This window comes from Perca flavescens, chromosome 19 (genome assembly GCF_004354835.1).
Source record: "Perca flavescens isolate YP-PL-M2 chromosome 19, PFLA_1.0, whole genome shotgun sequence".
NCBI classification, from domain to species: domain Eukaryota; kingdom Metazoa; phylum Chordata; class Actinopteri; order Perciformes; family Percidae; genus Perca; species Perca flavescens.
The window spans coordinates 24,676,611-24,696,687 of record NC_041349.1 but is presented as its reverse complement, the minus strand read 5'-3'; the positions used below and the strand labels follow the sequence as shown (position 1 = coordinate 24,696,687).

General features: G+C 40.8%; 1 protein-coding gene across 4 annotated transcripts in view; it reads left to right on the top strand.

The window, feature by feature from the left end:
- The window catches only part of dnah2 (dynein, axonemal, heavy chain 2), a 103,590-nt gene extending 84,060 nt beyond the window's left edge, over positions 1–19,530 (top strand). For all 4 annotated transcript variants that reach the window (XM_028563758.1, XM_028563755.1, XM_028563757.1 and 1 more), the window contains exons 75-88: positions 1,134–1,260; positions 1,616–1,802; positions 2,782–2,930; positions 3,192–3,375; positions 4,939–5,129; positions 5,448–5,639; positions 5,874–6,058; positions 8,099–8,333; positions 10,474–10,625; positions 11,488–11,602; positions 16,570–16,746; positions 17,168–17,242; positions 18,258–18,408; positions 18,652–19,530. In XM_028563758.1, coding sequence (XP_028419559.1) covers positions 1,134–1,260; positions 1,616–1,802; positions 2,782–2,930; positions 3,192–3,375; positions 4,939–5,129; positions 5,448–5,639; positions 5,874–6,058; positions 8,099–8,333; positions 10,474–10,625; positions 11,488–11,602; positions 16,570–16,746; positions 17,168–17,242; positions 18,258–18,408; positions 18,652–18,806 — 2,275 coding nt within the window. In that variant the 3' untranslated portion in view covers positions 18,807–19,530. The remainder of the gene's footprint in view (positions 1–1,133; positions 1,261–1,615; positions 1,803–2,781; positions 2,931–3,191; positions 3,376–4,938; positions 5,130–5,447; positions 5,640–5,873; positions 6,059–8,098; positions 8,334–10,473; positions 10,626–11,487; positions 11,603–16,569; positions 16,747–17,167; positions 17,243–18,257; positions 18,409–18,651) is intronic.
- Positions 19,531–20,077: the final 547 nt, after the last annotated feature.

Below are 20,077 nucleotides of genomic sequence, written 5' to 3'. Positions count from 1 at the left end.
ATTCTTTGTGAATCATTACTATCATTCGCAGAAAGAACCAAGCAGGCCATCCAAATTTTCTTAAAAACTTGCCATTTTCTGTGTGTAGCTTGCTAGCTAAAAGTTTGTTGTTTTCCCGAAGTGAACAGACTTTGAGAACGGCCACACACAGAGTGCGCCGGATTTCAGGCAATTATCCTCGTAATGTACTTCCTTTGATCCAGACTGCAGTAGCTGCTGCATAATTGTGCTGACAAATGGACAAAGCGCTTTACAATTTTTACACTTAACATTTACTTATTCACACAATCTCAGACCTGCCATGCAAGGCTCTGGCCTGTCTATCAGGAGCAACTTAGTGTCTTGCTCAAGGGCTCTTTTACATGTGGAGAATTAGTGGACAACCTGCTCTACTTCCTGTGCCACAGCTGTGGAGTCCGACATATTATAGCATCATAGTCCATAATGCTACATTAGCAAGCAATTGTGTCCTTGATAAAGTTAAATAAAATCATAACTTATCAGTTCCCTTATTGGAATGATAATTTCTGATATGATCAATATAAAACATACACTTATGGTGCTTACCTACTGCTAGTACCAGCTCTACTCTACTCGGCCCAACTCAGCCGCGGTGCCCCCTATCCATTTTCCATTGCAGATTTAATACCGCCTCATACCGAGCGTGGCTGGTCGTCATAGTGACGCCGCAGGAAACTGCCGTGACCTAACGCGACACACACACACACACACAGAACGTCGAAGGTGTGTTGTTTTTGACTCTCTACAAGAAACATTTTGTTTCAAAAGAAGCTGGAGGCAGCAAAAAAAAAACTGCTGGCTAAACTATTTAAAAATGACGGTTTTGTTCAGGACACCCCCGTCTGTTGCTAGCAATGATGACACAGTGATTAGTGATATTTCTCTCTGACCAATCAGTAGTCAGCAGGTTTTCATGTCACCTTTTGGTATTGCCTCAGCTCACTTGGAACCTGGACGGAGGTGATACTAAAAAAAAGTACCTGTTAGCAGGTACCAGGGACTTTTTTTCGTAATGGAAAACCAAAAAAGGCGACTAGAGTTGAGGCGAGTTGAGCAGGTACCATGTAATGGAAAAACTTACTTTAGCTAACTCTGCGTTTTATCCTCTGCAGATACACGTGCCGTGGTTTGTTTGAGGTCCACAAGCTGCTCTTCAGCTTCCAGATGTGTGCCAAAATCCTGGAGGTGGCTGGCAAACTCAACATGGATGAGTACAGCTTCTTCCTCCGAGGAGGGCTAGTAAGAAAACACAGAACAAACGCAAACATTTTGTTTTCATCTTATTTGATTGAAGATAATCCAACAGGACAAACATTTTATTTCAAAGGCTTGGAACACACTAAATGCCCCAAAAGAACTTCCACTGTGAAGTTAAACTTCCCCTTTAAAGACAGCCCATTCATTCACAATGTGTTTCTCCAAGATTTGCATAGCCATTAGGGGATACTTTTTCATAACTACCTTTCTTCGCCAGTGAATTTCTTAATATCCCTGGGACAGGCCTGGTGCTGTATGATTGGGTTGATTAATCTATTTATTGATACACTGATGTAAGGATAGTTTGACTACTGATAATTAATGGGTGTGTTTCTAGGTACTTGATAAGGAGGGTCAGATGGACAACCCCTGTACCAGTTGGCTTGTAGACTCCAGCTGGGACAACATCACAGAACTGGATAAGCTGCTAAACTTCCATGGCATCATGGCCTCTTTTGAACAGTACCCCCAAGACTGGAACCTTTGGTTTACCAGTGCTGAGCCAGAGAAGGCCGCTCTACCAGGTCTGTATGTGCGTATGTGGAGGTTTTTCTTTTTCTTTGGTACTTTGCTACAAAAGAAAACTCCTCCCACTAGGAACAATGAAGTTGGAGCATACTCGACTGACATTGGTGTGTTTATTTATCAAACCAATTTGATAAATAAATTAGGATAATAAGGATGCAAAAGAAAGTACAACTATGTAAAGCAGGTACAAGTAGAAGTTTGCATGTTTAAAACCAGATTTCTAAATTGTCAAAAGGCACAAGTGAGTTGATTTTAAGGAAACGCTGTAATTTGTTCCAGGAGTCGGGTGCACTAAATCTAAAAGCATTTTTTCCAAGTTCAGACCGAGCTCGTGGAACATGAAGTAAAAGCCAGTAAGCAGAGCGAGTCTGATAATGTTCCTCTGAGTAACAGAGAAGTTCTGTATGGTAGTTTTCCAACAAGAACTTATAGATAAAGAGATACCAGTGAGTATCATATCTTTTATGGAGAGAAGACCACCCAACAATTTCATCTAAAATACAATTATGCGTACCATTGACATGACCAGTGTCATGTAGAATCTATTAGTACCTTTGAATTGTGTGTGTATACGGTATCTTATATCCGAGTGATGATGAATGCGTTTTCTTCTCTGCTATTTCTGATAACTGACAATTAATTAATGGTTTGTTCACAAAGAGATAGAGAGCAAGAGTGTGTGTGGGTTTGTATGTATGGGTTTTGTGTCTTATTTTGCTTTATTTCATTAGTAGAATAGATTTGACAAAGTTGGGTTCTGTATGAATATGCCCCTGCTCAGGGCTGCTGAAGTATATTTCTATCCTACATTTCTTTCAGCCTTTCTTCATTTTATCCTTTGTTCACTACCCTTTTCACATCTTTTTTTACGCAGCTGCCTTCTCCACATCATGTTAATAATTAATAAATAATAAACTGCCATCCTTCACCCCTGAATTCCCTGGTTTTACTGTTCCTCTGTTTCTTTCCTTCTAGGTGATTGGGAGAATAACTGTAATGAGCTCCAGAAGATTCTGATAGTGCGCTCTCTGCGTCAGGACCGTGTCTCCTTGTGCGTCACCTCCTTCATTGTTAACAACCTTGGCTCTCGCTTTGTGGAGCCGCCTGTTCTCGACATGAAGGCTGTGAGTGTCTGCTGTTATCCATTAAATCCCTGTTGCTTCTTTTGTCTTATAGTATAGTATAGTATTAGTATAAGATTTTTAAGCTTTTGAATGTTTCATACATCTCATTTGCTTAATTTTATTTGATTGTAACTCACTTGAAAACATCACAAACTCTATCACATTGTTTCTTGTGTCAAGTGAGTTACACCTCGTTGGCTCATCTATTCTCACTTCCTTTATCCTTCTCTACTGACTCTCTTCTCTCTGCCCTATCCCCAGGTTGTGGAGGAATCCACCTGCATGACTCCCCTGATCTTTGTTCTGTCTCCTGGGGTGGACCCAACAGGAGCCCTGCTCCAGCTGGCTGAGGCCTCTGGTATGAGCAAAGACTTCCGTGCTCTCTCTCTTGGTCAGGGACAGGCCCCCATCGCTAAGAGCATGATAGAGGAGGGCGTCAAGAAAGGTACATCAATTGCTCTGCCTTTCTTCCTGTTCTTCTGTCCAAGATTCATTCAGTTGCTTAGCAGTGTAATTTTTCACCCGGTTTTTCACGGTTTTCACCCCGGTTTCTCCCGGTTTTTGGACCCCATTTTGGGAACCAATGGTCTAGGCCACATATGACCGCATTCTTATAGCAGTGTAAACGGGTATGTGTCCTGGGACATATTAAGGACCACCTACTCAACTGTAAGCAGAACTACATACTCATTCAAAGAATGAGTCACAGAAACCACTGAGAGTGAATCATGTGTTTTGGATGTTAGTTTTTTACGATTGCTATGACACTTTTTTCAATACTTTCCTAAACTCTTTACACAGTTAGCACAACATCTATTTGTGTAGGCTATACAATTAACACATTTCTTGTTGCTTTGACACAAAATGCATACAGTTAACACAAACTTAAAATGATTGAACTTCTTTTACACACAAGCTCCACCAAGACCAAAACAATGGATTTTTATTGCCAAATTTAAAAATGCTTTCACACTGTATGTCAGAACAGATAACATCATGTTCTAAACCTAACTTATAGGCTAAAGTCAAAGTGAACTGCTGTTCATATTGTAGATTGAAACACAAATATATCCCCTGCATTTTATACATGCATTTATTGAGAAACAGCTGATTGAAGTTATGCAAATAGATCAATCACAGCTGATTCCCTTCTAGGAAACACACTCAGGTGTTGAGGTTCTTTCAATTGCATGATCATATGGCAATACATACAGTAAAAGAGGACCTATTTAAACAGTATAATGTAGATAAAAAATGCCTTCACGAGGGAGAGGAAGAGGAGTACCAGGACAATTCTGTCTGTCTTCATTTTTCCATAAACCGTATATTCTATAAAGCTAAAGGCAGAAAAGCCCAAAAAATTATCTTAAAAAAAAATGCATGCATTTACTAAAGCCAACAAAACAAAAATGTAGAGGCTTCAAGAGAAACTGCAGTGCAAAAAACAGTCTATGATCAATACAATCACTATTGTCTATTGTATAAAGGCAGACCTGACACATAAAATAATGCACTTTCTGTAATTTCATCTGATGTTATTGTTTTGTATGATATTGTTCTATGATTGACTAAATGTTCCTGTTGGGAGAGAACATGTGTTTTAGACTTATTTGTTTTTGAGACATGTTTTGGTAAACATAGTGTATTGTATTAGTGTATTATTGTATTTTGAAAATTAGTGTTGGAGTTTAGTTTACAATGTGTGATTTGGAGCATGAAATTAACGGTTTTGCCAATTGTGTGTTGTAGGTGTGTTGGTGCGTTAAGAGTTTAGGAAAGTTGTGAAGAAAATTTTTCATAGCGATTGTTAAAAAAGTATTATCATACTGTCGGTGATGTGTATGTGTTTTTGTTCTGGTGCTGCCTGCCTACTACCAGGTAGCATAGTACTTGGGTATTTGATCATCACCACCAAATTACCCAAACACACATCAACAACTAGACATGATAATAAAAAATCTAAACCGTTTATATCCGCTTATCTCAAGCCCTCTTTTTCTCTGCCCAGGTCACTGGGTGTTCCTTGCCAACTGCCACCTCTCTCTCTCATGGATGCCTGAGCTGGACAAGCTGGTGGAGCAGCTACAGGTGGAGAAGCCCCACTCAAACTTCAGACTCTGGCTTAGCTCTTCGCCACACCCCGAATTTCCCATTACCATCCTGCAGGCTGGCATCAAGATGACCACTGAACCACCAAAGGTGCATGTGCTCACACATACAGATTTCCAGACTTAAGATATCTACTACACAGGCATTAATGAATTATATACATGTCAACAAATGTGTTCATGTGACACCCTCTATACAGTGTCCAAAATAAACTTTTTTTGTCCACCAGCCAAATGGTTAGTGGATGTTCAGATTTTACCAGTCACTTAATAGATTACCATTGTTTTTTGGCAGGTAAGTGAAGCAAATCTACAGCCACTTGCATATTTTATCAGCAGTTGGCTAGTAGATGATGCACATTGTGGACCCTGCCTCCATAATATTAACACTGCCCCCTGTTGTCCTCAGGGATTGAAAGCAAACATGAAGCGTCTGTACCAGCTGGTAACAGAGGCTCAGTTCAACCGCTGCTCAAGACCAGTAGTCTACAGGAAGATGCTCTTTTCCCTCTGCTTTTTTCACAGCATCCTGCTGGAAAGGAAGAAGTTTTTACAGCTGGGCTGGAACATTATCTATGGATTCAACGATTCTGATTTTGAGGTCAGGACCTCATCTGATGCTGAAGGAAACATTGACAGTCGAAGACAGAAATGCCATTCATACCCTGTCAAAATTAGGGCCAGTTAGGCTAATGGATAGTTCACATTTCTTCTTTGCCAGTACATTTTTACTGTTTCTGTCTATATTCTACAGATGAGAATTTAATTTGCTCTTGCTCTGTATCTTGCATTTCAAAGTCAGTCTGTTAATATCATTGCCGTGATGCTCCCCTAGGTGAGTGAGAGTCTGCTGAGTCTGTACCTGGATGAGTATGAGGAGATTCCCTGGGATGCACTGAAGTACCTCATCGCTGGGGTCAACTATGGAGGTCATGTAACAGATGACTATGACAGACGTCTTCTAACCACATACATCAATGACTACTTCTGTGATGCTGCTGTAAACCAGCCCTTCTTCAGGTAAGACACTGTAATACCCACACATACACACTCACGTGTATTCTGCCACATATAAGTGTACTACCAATGTAAGCAGTATAAATTCAAGTGCACACTGTTAATAATTTATTACGTTTCAATAAAAAAACGATGTATTGCGGATATGCACATGCCTAGACATGTAGATGTTATAGTCTTTGAATGCAAACAGTCCATTTTTCCCTGGTGGAAGCAAATTACAGCTGCATTAAAGGTCCCATGGCATGAAAATTTCACTTTATGAGGTTTTTTAACATAAATATGCGTTCCCCCAGCCTGCCTATGGTCCCCCAGTGGCTAGAAATGGCGATAGGTGTAAACCGAGCTCTGGGTATCCTGCTCTGCCTTTGAGAAAATGAAAGCTCAGATGGGCCGATCTGGAATCTTGCTCCTTATGAGGTCATAAGGAGCAAGGTTACCTCCCCTTTCTCTGCTTTGCCCGCCCAGAGAATTTGGCCCACCCATGAGAGAGAGACATCATGGCTTTCAAACGAACAAAGTGGCAGTTGGTCAAGGCCACTAACCTGACTCCGCCAGATGGATTGCTTCGCATTTGCTCAGCATATCCATCTGGGAATTTACCGTTGGAGAACTTTTGGGAAGGGGCGAAAATACTGGTTAGCTGATTGGATAAACCATCTGTCTATCACCGCCTATGTTGGTGATAGACGGGCCAAATCAACCAATCAGATCAACGAAGTGTATGAAAATACAACCACAAGCCAGGCTACCCCTGCTGCTGCAGGCAAAGCATAGCTCGTTAGCTCAGCAAGCAAGCAACATGTCGGTAAAGGATATTTGCCGTTTGTGTAACGAGAATTTACGAATAAAAGGCACCATTTCAGGTTTCCGGTCCATATTCCAAAAGAAGGATCCAAGAGAAAAAGGAATTAGCAAGCGGCTAACAGAATTAGGGCTACCGCTGTCTGAAAATACTGGTTAGCTGATTGGATAAACCATCTGTCTATTACCACTTATGTTGGTGATAGACGCTTCTCATTGCATCACACCTAAACCTGCCTCAAAACCAACGCTGATTGGTCGGTCGTTTGGCGAACGGCTCCAAATTTTCTCTATCTTAAGATGCCAGACTGATCTACGAGTAGAAAACTGGAGCTCGCGAGATCAGGATGGTCTCACGAGGCTACAAGGCCACACCCCCACCCTCCACCTTGCCCCCCCTCTCTCCTCCTCAATAGCTACAGACACAGAAATGGCACATACTAAGAAAAGCTCATTGTGGGACTGGCTCTAGTGGCTATAATTCTGCACCAAGGCTGAATTTCAGGAAAGAGACTTCAGATACAGTATTAGGGGACCACTAAGGCCTAATATAAAAGCATCCAAAGAACACCATGTCATGGGACCTTTAAGGTGGCAGAGGCCACTTTAACTCCCTGCTGAAGCTTGTTGCAGGTTGCAGAGTGCCAGCACCACCAAGTGTGCAATTAGATTATTACAATTTAAGAAACGTCCTTTTGTGCTGTGTCCACTCCCATAATTTCTTATCAACCATACAAAAAATATTTAATAGGAAATCTGTTGTTTTTTTTAAATAACATTTAGTGCATTTGCTTAAACCAATAGAAATTATATAAAGAAGTGTACATGTATATTTAAAGAGTAAACTTCCCCACTTTATACATTCAGGCAGAATGTGTGATAGGATGGTTGTTTGCAGCTGGGGTGAGGGACAGTGAGTGTCCTGCAGTATAATAAAACCATTACCACTTTCAACAGCTACTCTCAATATAATTCATTTAGATATCGTCAATACACTATATTTGTTCTTTCTCATTTAAATTGAATTTTTTGTATATATTGCTGTACTTTCATTATTACATCAAATGTCATTACATGAAATGAAAATAATCTACAGGGAAAGTGGGTCGTGGGTCATTGTATTTACAGGAAATAAAATATTTTTTTTTAACTTTGTTGTATTATTGTACACCACTGTTTATAAAAAAAACATTATATATTACTGACTTTGTATTCTGTCAAACCCATTTTATCTGTCAGGTTGTCCTCCTTAAACTCCTATTACATCCCCCGTGACGGTCCCCAGTCCGCATACAAGGAATACATCAGCATGCTGCCGGCCACAGAGTACCCTGAGGTGTTTGGCCAGCACTCTAATGCTGACATTGCTAGCCAGATCGCTGAGACCAGGACGCTGTTTGACACCCTGCTCTCCCTGCAGCCCCAGGTCACCATTTCCACCACTACAGGGGCCGGGCCCAGTAGAGAAGATAAGGTAAGGGTGGGGGTTGACTAGTTAAGTGGAAATACACTTAAAAGAATTGGCACCATACCATAGTTGAGCAGTATACTGGGCCATACAGTCATTTTTTATTTTTTATTATAGAGTATTATAGTAAATACTATTAATACTATTATAGAGTAGTAAAATTCTAATTTTCTCTCCTCCTAATCTAGCATCATTACTCTTAGCAGCATTAAATTTGAGGACACAGTCTGTGCCATAGTGGGAGCATGTGCTCAATAACTGAAGGAGGAAATATAATTAAACCTGCTGCATACCAAATACAAATGATTATGAGATTATCATCGTGTTTACAAATATTTAACTATCCAAGACATATATTGCATGTAATTTCAACAAGATTGGATCTCCTGTAATATCCCACCCAACAGCTCAGCCTTATTTCCCTGCATGGTCTGACTGTACGCTAAATTTAGGAAATCTCGATGCTTTTTTTTTTTTTTAAAGAAAGCTTTTCATAGTGGATTTTTTAATCCTGATAGGCATCTAATAAAATCTAACCTGCCTGTCAGAATTCTCTTGATTACCTTGGAAAGGGCTATAGGTTTGTGGTCATCACAACAGAACACAGGCATTTGGAGTTGTTTTACCATGTTAACCAATCTGGATAGTAAGAGTACTAATATATCCAGTTGAGATCAGCTGCTTCATAGCAGAGGAGTATTTGGCCTGGCACATGGATAAAGGTTCTCTCTGGCCAAAGGTCTAGATTGGACTGGATGTTAAAGATAAAATCCTCTATCACACAATTTTATATCCCAACATCATATTTTAATGTGGTAAATGTTTTGGTAAATTATTTAATCAAGTTGAATTCTGGCCAATCAAACATAAGCCACAATGGCCTAACACACCCTGAGGTTTTAAAGCAATAGCTACATCGGTATAAATGGGATGACAAAATCTCTGACGGTTGATGGTCTGTATCATTATATCACCCAACCCTATTCTGGATCATACTGTACATTTCAGCAACATAATTGCACTCAGCTGCAACTTGACATTAGCCAAAGGTTTTACATGTTTAGACATGTACCCTGTCAACCCAGCGTGTCTGTCAGATATACACATACTGTAATCTTTCAGCATTGAGGTCAAGGCGAAAGCTAGTTGCAAAAACATCTTAAACTTAACAGCAGGTGTATTTCTCACATCCCCAGTAGTTAGTTTTTTCTCCTCCTTGTTTTTGGATGGCGTTTGTGTGGATTAGAGGATGGATACCCGAACCCAGCCCGGCCCGTCGGGTACCGTTGGGTCCCGACAGGCTCTGTTCGGGTATCCATCCTCTAATCCACACAAAAGAGATATTTAGATTTATAAATATTTAGAAATGATGTTCGGGTTCAGGTCGGGCTCGGTCACATCAGCGCAATAAGGCATTGAACATTTTAAATTTAAAAAAGCTTATTATGTAGGTGTGCGCCTGTGTTAACGTGCGCTTGTTGCCCCGTGTGCGCTGATGCACTCATCTGTTGACATTTCCGAATGCCTTCCTACAGTTGCTTAATAAAAGTAGGCTTTCCACATCACTGTGTTAGTCTGAGGAATTTAAATATTTTATCTTTTGTAAATTTCATTAAATTTTCTTTGTTGAAGCTGATGCATAAATGTTTAAATCAGCAAGCGCCACAAGTCTTGAGTGAGTGCATAGTTGCTCTCAGGGCTGTGGGTTCACGGACTAGAGGAGCTCAGAACGGGAACTGCCAGATCCCGAAATGTAGTAATTCATTTGGACAATCAGCTTTCTCTGTACAAGGCACAAAAGCTTGGAATTGTTTACCCACTGAACTGAAAGGAGAGTCAAACTGGGTCGTTTTCAAACACAAACTTAAAGACTTTTTAATCATAGGTCAAGCATGTGACCACTGACTATCGGCTTCGTTGTTATTGTGTTGTAGTGTTTTAATATGTTTATTTTAACTATGTATTGTTGAATTTAATGTAAAGGCCCACTAGGGACGGACATTGAAAATTAGCTTTGGCTAAAATGTTGTAGTATGTAACATGAGCTTATGTAACATACTTGTCCCTGTTCAAATAAACTTAAAAGTAAAGATGGTACCGATATCTGGGCTGGCCAATGGAGTAAACATTTGCAATGTGCTTCCAGGTATTAGAGCTGTTGGCAGACGTTCGTGGGAAGATCCCAACAGTGATTGACTACGAGGGCACCAGGTCCCTCCTCCAGGACAACCCCACACCTCTTAATGTAGTCCTGCTGCAGGAGATCCAGAGATACAACTCTCTGCTGGACACCATCATGTATGAACTCTATTTCTATGCATGTGTGCGTGCGTGTGTGTCTCTCTTTGGGTTTGTCTGTCAGAATCTCCACTGGCTATGTGTGTCGTAGGTACTGTACCTCAAATGGGATAGGGATGTGCGTGTCATATAGTATCAGGTACAAATGGTTCAACTCTCAAAGAAAGAGGGCTGTGGTTTAAACTTAGATGAAAGTAAACTAAATGTGAAATAATGTAGGATAGAGGGAGGAACTATGTGAGTAGGCTAACATTTAGCAAATGGGAGTGGTTATTAACTTGAATTACTCCCTTTAAAAAATGTTAATCAAAATATTTTTTGCAATTCATCATCAGTGAATAATTAGACTTACAGGTTCGGGCTCACATAAGAACTTAATCTCAAGCGTTTTTATATTGTTACTCTTTAAGCACCAGGTTTTCAGGTTGCTAGTTTAAATAAAGATAATAGAGATATTAAACGGGAAGGAAACAAATTAAACAGTATTTACAGTGTATTAATACCACATAGGTGCACAAATACCATTCTGATGTATCCATAACCTGAAGTGAGATTAAATGATAGTGACTTGAGAAGACCTAAGCAATTGGTCAAAACCTCAAACCGAGATGATTTACCAGCATGTTTCATGCCCTAATGGGGTGGTCAGAATGGGTCAATGGTCAAACCAGTCACACAAGTGGACAGTATCTGACTGCAATGCAAACCTCAAAACCAGTAATTTTAAACGGAAACCTGCTACACAAGGAGGCACTAGCAAAGTTACTGGTAAAGATCCAGACTAGGAAGCAGTGACTTCTAAACACCTACAATAAAATGGGTTGACAGATTTGTGCTGTAACTGTGGATGTTTGTGTGTTAGTTCATCCCTGGCGGAGCTGGAGAAAGGGATCAAAGGTTTTGTGGTGATGTCATCCAGCTTGGAGGAGATCTTCCACTACATCTATGATGCCCGTGTACCACCACTGTGGGAGAAGGTACCAGACACACACACACATACACACAGAGCATCCACAATAACCCACACAATCTCCTTAAAGGTGCTGTGGGTAGGATTGAGAAGATCCAGGACTTAGCCAAAAAATGTGATCATTGACAACTTCTCAGTCCCTCCCCCCTTTCCGCTAAAGCCCAAAACGGTCTCCCCCCACAAAGGAAAGTGAATGTGTGTGCATGAGCAGTGATTGACACGCAGTTAGGACCCCCCACCCCGCTGGCCCTGATTGGTGCATCTGAACAGGGAGCTGTGGATTTTTCGCACTACAGGCTGCCAGAGGAGCCATATATTTTATTTTTTATTACCTGCTTCATGTAGTTCTACTCAAACATAGGGTCAGTTTCAGCAAATATGACAAATGAAAGTTAGTGTTATACTGTAAGTCTTACCTACTGCACCTTTAAGTCTTCTTCTAAGACGAGTTCTTTTGAAGTTATAGAAAATAGACGCAAATATGCTTTTCTGCCTTAATTTATTCTCTGCATTCTCTGGTTATCTTTTCTCTGCTGTTTGAGATGTAATTCTTAACTTCTTACTTCCGTCAGACCAAATCACCACAAAAATCACTTCTGGTTAGACAATAAAGACTGTGTGGAGTAGGGGTGGGGGTGAAGCGTGATCACGGACGACTTGTATCATGTGGATACACCGACTGAATTGTTGTCATTACTTAGATTCCTCATGGGGACTGTCGGTACACGATCCGTTCTGCCTACACGATCCGTTCTGCACATGCGCGATCCGTTCTGCACATGCGCAAAATGTTCGCATGCGCTGTTGTACGAGGATTTACAACACTGCACGATCTGTTCCACGCTTCCGACAGCCAAGCTAACGTTAGTTACGCTTCCGGTCGACAGCCAAGCTAACGTTAGTTTAGCTAACAGCTAATTCGGCTAACCGCTAGCTGAGACAGCATGTAATAACTTTAAAAGACCCTCAAAATAAAACGTAAAAATAAACGTAAACATATATAACAGCTGTTACGTCAGTTCTACTTTACTTGTGCTCATTTAAAATACAATCACTCAATACTTGTCTTTATTGTTATTACTGTAAAGTCTTAATTTAGCTGTAGTCTGCTTCTCCCATTAAGTTTGACTTAACGTCATTTTAGACTGAATCTAGCTGTCAGCTAGCGGTTAGCCGAATTAGCTGTTAGCTAAACTAACGTTAGCTTCCCGGTGGAGGCTAGCCATAGGCTAACGTGGAACAGATCGTGCAGGTCGTAAACAGTAATATCTTGCGCATGTGCAGAACGGATCGTGCAGGCAGAACGGATCGTGTACTGACAGGGACGACAGAAACTACACACTATAGCTTTAATGAAAGTGTTGACATATGAAAGCATTAAACATGCATTTTAGAAAAATTAGATGAGAGTATATCTAGTTTTTCCTCGTCCCCATTTGCTCAGCGCCGCTAAATTGTATGTATGGGACACAGGAGTTTTCTACCCAGAAGTTATTGTAAACAAACATTGTGATTAGGTCTCTACTGCATGCTGCCCATGCAGTATGAGGTGAGACCTCCTTGAAGTGGGAGTTGAGTCTGCCCCTGTTACCTTCCTTTTATCTTACTTCATAAAGTGGGTGGACTAAATATAATGCAGAAGTGCTCCTAGGATCAATAATATTAAGAAAGCTGCTCTTTGGAGAATTGAGTGGACTTGAATAACACAAGACAAAAAGACTATACTGAGTAAGGATTAAATTATGAAAAGACCGTTTTTTCAAAGCATGATAACATCCAAAGTAAACAATGAAAAAAATCTAGCATTTATTGGTTTTGCTGGATTGATCTTTGTGATTGTGATCTGATCAACACTAATCTAATTCTGCTCCCTTCAGCCAGCCAAAAAGCTGCAGGCCTATCTCTGTACTGACTCAACGGTCTGTTATTAAAGGTGTATTTATCCATCACTCTGCCTGGCTGCACAGACACACACGTATTGTTCTCCTCTGTTCAACTCCAGACAGACACACACACACACACACACACACACACACACACACACACACACACACACACACACACACACACACACACACACACACACACACACACACACACACACACACGGTGATGGGACTCTGACAGCATTCCAGCTGTAATTCTGTCCGAACATTCTGGCTTCATTATCACTGGACCTCTCTTTACAGTGGGGAGAGAACACAGGGTGCTGTCAGCCTGGGTCAAGGGGCTAGACAAGATTCTGGCTTCAAATGTGTGTGTATAATTGTGTGAGTTAGTGTGTGTAACTGTGTGTGGGGAGGGGTTGGGGGGTGTAGTGTATGGCTCAGTGGAATGTGTGTGTGTGTCCACTGAACAGTGGTCATTCAGGGCAGTTTGTGTTTTTTTTCCAAGTGTGTGATTGTCCTTGTTATGGGCTGTGCCTGAAAGCATGTATGCAGATGCATACATGCATGTTTGTGTGTGTGTGTGTGTGTGTGTGTGTGTGTGTGTGTGTGTGTGTGTGTGTGTGTGTATTTATGAGTAGCTGTTCATCAGGTGGAACATACCTTGGCCCTCTGTGGCTGAACAAAGCCACCATCTGTAGACTTATCGTAGTGTAATATGCAACGTCAACCTTCCAAGGCCTGCTTCACTTTCCTTAAAAGACCCTGAGCTCATTGTGCTTTAGCCAGCGGCTTATTACTTGTGTGTGTGCGTGTGTGTGTGTGTGTGTGTGTGTGTGTGTGTGTGTGTGTGTGTGTGTGTGTGTGTGTGTTTCCTTTTATAGCAATATTGGACAGCTATTAGGGCTGCTGCCTCCAGCTGAGCTTCTCTATTCTATTGACCACTTGCTCTATTTCTCTTATACACGTTCTTTGGTTTACTCACTGTCTACTTCATCTTCATCTGTATCTCATTTGATTGTCATCTTCCTTATTGTGTTCCCTCTATTCTGCTCTCTTCATTCTCTCAATCTCTTCATGCCTCATCTGGTCTAAGCAACAACAGCAGCCCCTCATAGACTCTCTATCCATATTTTTTCCTTCATCCTTCTCTTCTCCGCCCCTCCTTGGCATGGCAGCCTGTCATTAGTTCTGAGCTCACAGACTCATGGCTTTAATTTTGGCCTGCCTGCCTCTTTGTCTCAGAATATTTTCTATCTGGTTTCTTCACAAGGCTCTGCTGTATGTGTGTATGTGTGTTTCTGGGGTAGAGTTTAGGGGCTGTATAGCATGTGCATGTTAAAAATATGGAAGCGATAACCATTATGCGAATGTAAAGTATAGTGGGTAATGACATGTCACTGATGCCATGGTAACTCCCTCCTGGGTGGCGTGCGTGCGTGCGTGCGTGCGTGCGTGCGTGCGTGTGTACGTACATTCCACCATGAAGAGTTGGTGTTGTGTAAATTAGTTGGTTAATCTAATATGTTGGTGGCTCTCCAGGTCCTCAGCCCAGGTTGTGTACCCATACTGTACAGTCTTGTAGCTTGTGTCTGCATATAAGCATCAGGCAGAGTATGGAAACAAACCACCGAAAGTACTGTACATGTACAACATACAGTATGTACAGCCGTCAGTCTAGAAGATGATCTGCTGTGGACCAGCTAACAGGCGGTCCAACGTTTAGATATAAAGCTAGATACCAGGCAATAAAGGGCTGAAGAAAGTTATCAATAGCATCCTTAAGTCAGTTCAAAAAAGAAATAGGTGCCAGTGCTAAAATGTTTAAATATCAGTGACATAAGCTGATCTGTGCTTTTAATAGTATAGTCAGTAGCAGCATCATTTTGGATTTTAAAGTCTGTTCTCATTGTTTTTTTTAAAGGCAAGAGAGTTGTGATATACAGCAATCATTATGTGATAAAAGCAAGGCACAATTAATAATGATAAACTATTTATAATGTATTTATCAAATTTTATTAATATTCCTGAAGTGGAATAAAGAGTTCAACTTAAACACTGACGTGACAGCCACCACCTCCAATCTAGGAATCTACTAAGACTGATGGAGCACTTACAATATATAGACCTACTGGCAGACTTCACAAGACTGAAGAATGGTGAATTGTTAAATGGGGCCTCGGCAGTGCCTAAATCAGACAAAGCATGCAACACATAATGCAGATTTTCTATTTTATTTTTTCATGTACTAAATCATGTTAATAGTACAATGCTTTTTATGCCTCTATGACGCCGATAGCCATTGCCATAGGCATTATGTTTTCGGATGGTCTGTCCGTCCATCCGTCCGTCTTTCCTATTCATGTGTCATAATGTTCTTCAAAAACACTTTTCTGGCTATTATTCAATGCCATAACTTGGGAACAGAAGGGGAGACATTTGGTCAGATACTGAATTGGTGACAGTTATCTTGAAACTGGTGACTGTTTAGATATTTTGTGCTGGTGGATTGAAGATGAGTGTGAGCATCCATTTATGACAAAAATAAAAAAAAATTTATTAAATTGCTTCGAAGTCTTCACTACATATATGAGTCTGGACAGACTTGGATATAAACGGCAACTGTACTGTGCTGGTTGCTCTCAACAACAAATCAGTTCAATATCAGTTACTTGAAAATGTAATCCATGCATTAAGGGATTATACAAATGATTATTGATTGTTCTTTCACGTACTATATAATAAATTAGATACCATTGAGATAACTAATTGTAACATGTCGTCCCACCATCTTGCATCATGATTATTTTTAGATTTTTATTTTCTGTGGTTCTCTACAAATCATGTCAATATCAAATCAACCAAAGGTTGACCAAAAGTTGTCCTATTAGAATTTAAGCATAACTATGTTCACATCTCACTTGAGAATTTTCACACAGTTCTCCAACACCACACCTGCATTATGAATGGCTGCCAACAGCTAAAGCGTGAAATGAGTGTAGATTTTCCATCTCTCTCTCTCTCTCTCTCTCTCTCTCTCACTCACACACACACTCTCTCTCTCTGCATCACTCTCTCTGTCCACTAGGCGTACCCTTCACTGAAGCCCCTGGCAGCATGGACCAGGGATCTTTGCCAGCGAGTCAATCACTTTGCACACTGGGCAGAGACGGCAGAGCCCCCCACCTTGTTCTGGCTCTCCAGCTTCACCTTTCCCAACGGTTTTCTTACCGCTGTGCTGCAGTCCTCTGCTCGACAGCACAACGTGAGAGTTCACACAACCACATATGCATAGAGACAGTTACACTACATTAGGAAATACTGCTTGTATTGTCTTGTTTGTGATTAATGGCCATATCTTTTGAAAGGATCTCATAAGCCAAACCCATTTAACTCTTTGATTCTACAGCTGAAGATTAAACTGTAAAAAATGAACAAAATCAGAACTACAAGATGTTCGGATAACAACAGCTAAAATTCAGTTTTTTATTATGTTCTATTTAATTTTCACAGAACACATTATACACACTGTTTTTCAGATATTAGTGATTAGTGACTGTTTATTTGAATTAATAATATGACTCTGTAGTACATGCAATGAATAGAAATGTCCTTGTTTGACTTTTGGACCTGTAATAATATATTGTCCATCTAACGGTTAACATTGTGTGAAACTGTCCTTGCAGATATCAGTGGACACGCTGTCTTGGGAGTTTATAGTGTCCACTGTAGACGACAGCAACCTGCTTTATCCCCCCAAGGTGACTCCCTATACAAACGTTTCTATTTACATAAAGATTTCCATAAACTTACCATCTGACCACTTTTTCTGAGCCATTAGCTTTTAGCTGTCATCAGCACTTTCCATGACATTTTTCATTTTTACTCAAACATTATTTTTTCCTGAAAAAACATATTTAGATTCAAAGCAGCACGCCGCTTTGCGCCTCTCTCTTCCCATCCCTCTGCCCTTGCATTTTAATTCTGTTACAGCACTTTAACAATTCAAATTTTCACATTAGTGGAAATGTTTTAATTTGTCTTGTTGCTCTCACTTCAGAAGGACATCGTAGCTCTCTATTTCTTACTCACTTCATCTTATTTCACTCTCTTCTGTGTATCAAGTCCTCTGTGCCTCCCCTCACTTCTCTCCTTTTTCTCCACTTTACTCTCCTATGCTACTCCAGAATGTGTACTTCCAGCCCTTCCTGTCTTTTGTGCTGCTTCCCTCTTGCTTCTTTTTAGCTCTGACTCTATTTCCTTCTGTCCAAACCATTTTCTTTTTTGCCTCTCTTCCTTACTCTCTGCAATTCTCATCCTCCCCTCCCTCTATCTTATTGTGCCTTGTCTCTCCTCCTCGCTTCTCTGACCCCTCTTCTCCACATCGTCTTTCCCATTGGCGGTTTCTGCCCCTTCTCTTCCCTCACTCTCTCCCTCATGATCTACTGCTTCCCATTCCTCTCCCCCTTTCCATTATTCCTACCCTATCTCCTGTGTCTTTCTCTTTGCCTCTTCCGTCTCTCCTCCTTCGTTCTTTTCCCCTGCAGCCTTCCCTTTCCCTTCTTTTCACCCCTCCCACTTCTTTCCTTTCTCAGTTTCATTAACTAATTGGCATGGCTGTTTGTCATAAACATTTTTTTCAAAGCTGTATGCAAAATGTCATCTCCAAACAAGTGTTTATATATATCTTGCTTTACCCTTCTTTGATTGCCTCCCTCCCCTTTCTTCCTTGTTTCCCTGCTCATTCCCTCTCCTCCCTGTCTCTTCCCCCTACAGGATGGAGTATTTGTCCGAGGTTTGTACCTGGAGGGGGCTGGTTGGGACAAGAGGAACTCCTGTCTGGTGGAAGCTGAACCCATGCAGATGGTCTGTCCCATCCCCACCATCCACTTCAAACCTGTGGAAAACCGCAAGAAGGCAGCCAAGAGTGAGTTGTTAGGGACTTTTTTTGTCAAGGATTTCCTTACTCCATCCCAACGTCTTAAAATCTTCCTTTTTTTTTCTCATTGGTTTGTATATAGTTTGTAATGTAATGCGCTGTGGTTTCACTGTCTCAAATACTGTCTCTCTTCTTGCTTGTGTGTGTGTGTGTGTGTGTGTGTGTGTGTGTGTGTGTGTGTGTGTGTGTGTGTGTGTGTGTGTGTGTGTGTGTGTGTGTGTGTGTGTGTGTGTATGTACCTGTGTCCATGTTACTACTTCCCGGTGCGTTCAGGTGGGGCAGGCCGGCCATCTTTTGTGGTCGGTGTAGAACTTAAATCTGGAGCTGTGAACCCAGATCACTGGATCAAGAGAGGGACTGCTCTTCTCTTGAGCCTGGACAACTAAAGGCCTTAAACACACACACACATTCACACTTACACTTTTCTACTGCTGTTTATATTTATTGTTTTAGCGGTTTATTACTTTATATTCTTCTTTTTAATAGAATTTGATATTATTCTTATTTGTGATTGCCGAGTTTGGGACAAAAGGCTCCAATAGACAGCAAATGTATTGCATTCTCACCTGGGCTTTAACAATAAATGGACGCGTCATTCTTTGACGCTTTGAAGTTGGTCCCACACAATTCTAGTAAGGTCTCTTTCTCTTCTCTTTCTTTCTTTTCTTTCTGTCTCCTTTCTCGGCTGTCAGCCTCTTCACAGACCTGCATCAGTCTTTCCATGCTGACCCTTTTTACTCTGCTCAAACAGACATATTACACACTGACACCTACACACATACACAGGGCATAGTCTACTGTGAAGTTCAGTTTTACTGTAAACTTGCTTCTATGCAACATCTGGATCAAGTGACTGTCTGGTCATGTAAGTGTCTGTTGTGCTCATTGAATTTCTTGGTAATCTAATATGCTGTTATGCATTGTGTGAAGACAGCCATGGGCTGTAAAAAAAATGTGAAAAATATGTGCTTAATTACATCATTAAAAATGAGCTCTTCAGTTTTGGAATACATTGACTTTCCAATGTTTTTACAAAGTCCATAATATATCATGTTCTGTCTTTGCGCACTTATTGACCAGACAGTCCTGGATATACAAATCAGTTACAATCTTTATTTGAACAAAAGTCTGTTACTGCTAGTTTTACATCCTTAAACCAAAGAATAATATTCATTTTGTGAAAATTAGATTCATCCTTGGTTTTGCACACTCGGATACACAGAATCTTTCACACAGTAACAACACATACACACACACACATATGCAAACAATCCAGTTAATCAAGGTGAGGTAAAGCATATTTTTATGCTAATATACATTTCCCCCAAGCTAAAAAAAAAAAAAAAAAAAAAAAAGAGGACAGAGGGAGGGAGAGACTGAAGGAGAAATGAACCTGTTCAAACAAATGAATTCTAATGAAGCTTTACACAAGATGTTTGGAGTCGGCGTTGTGAGAGAGAAGGTCTGGACTTCCCCACTGGAAAGGACTCAGCCCAAACTCCTGAAAGGGAGGGAGCGAAAAACAAGAGAAGGACCCTGGAGAAAGTGAGCCGAGAGGAAGAATGGTCCAGTAATGAGAGAGGGGAACCAGACAGAGGGGGCCTGAGTTCAAGGTTGTATTCAGCGGTAAGGATTGTCCCTCTGAAAGACTGAACAC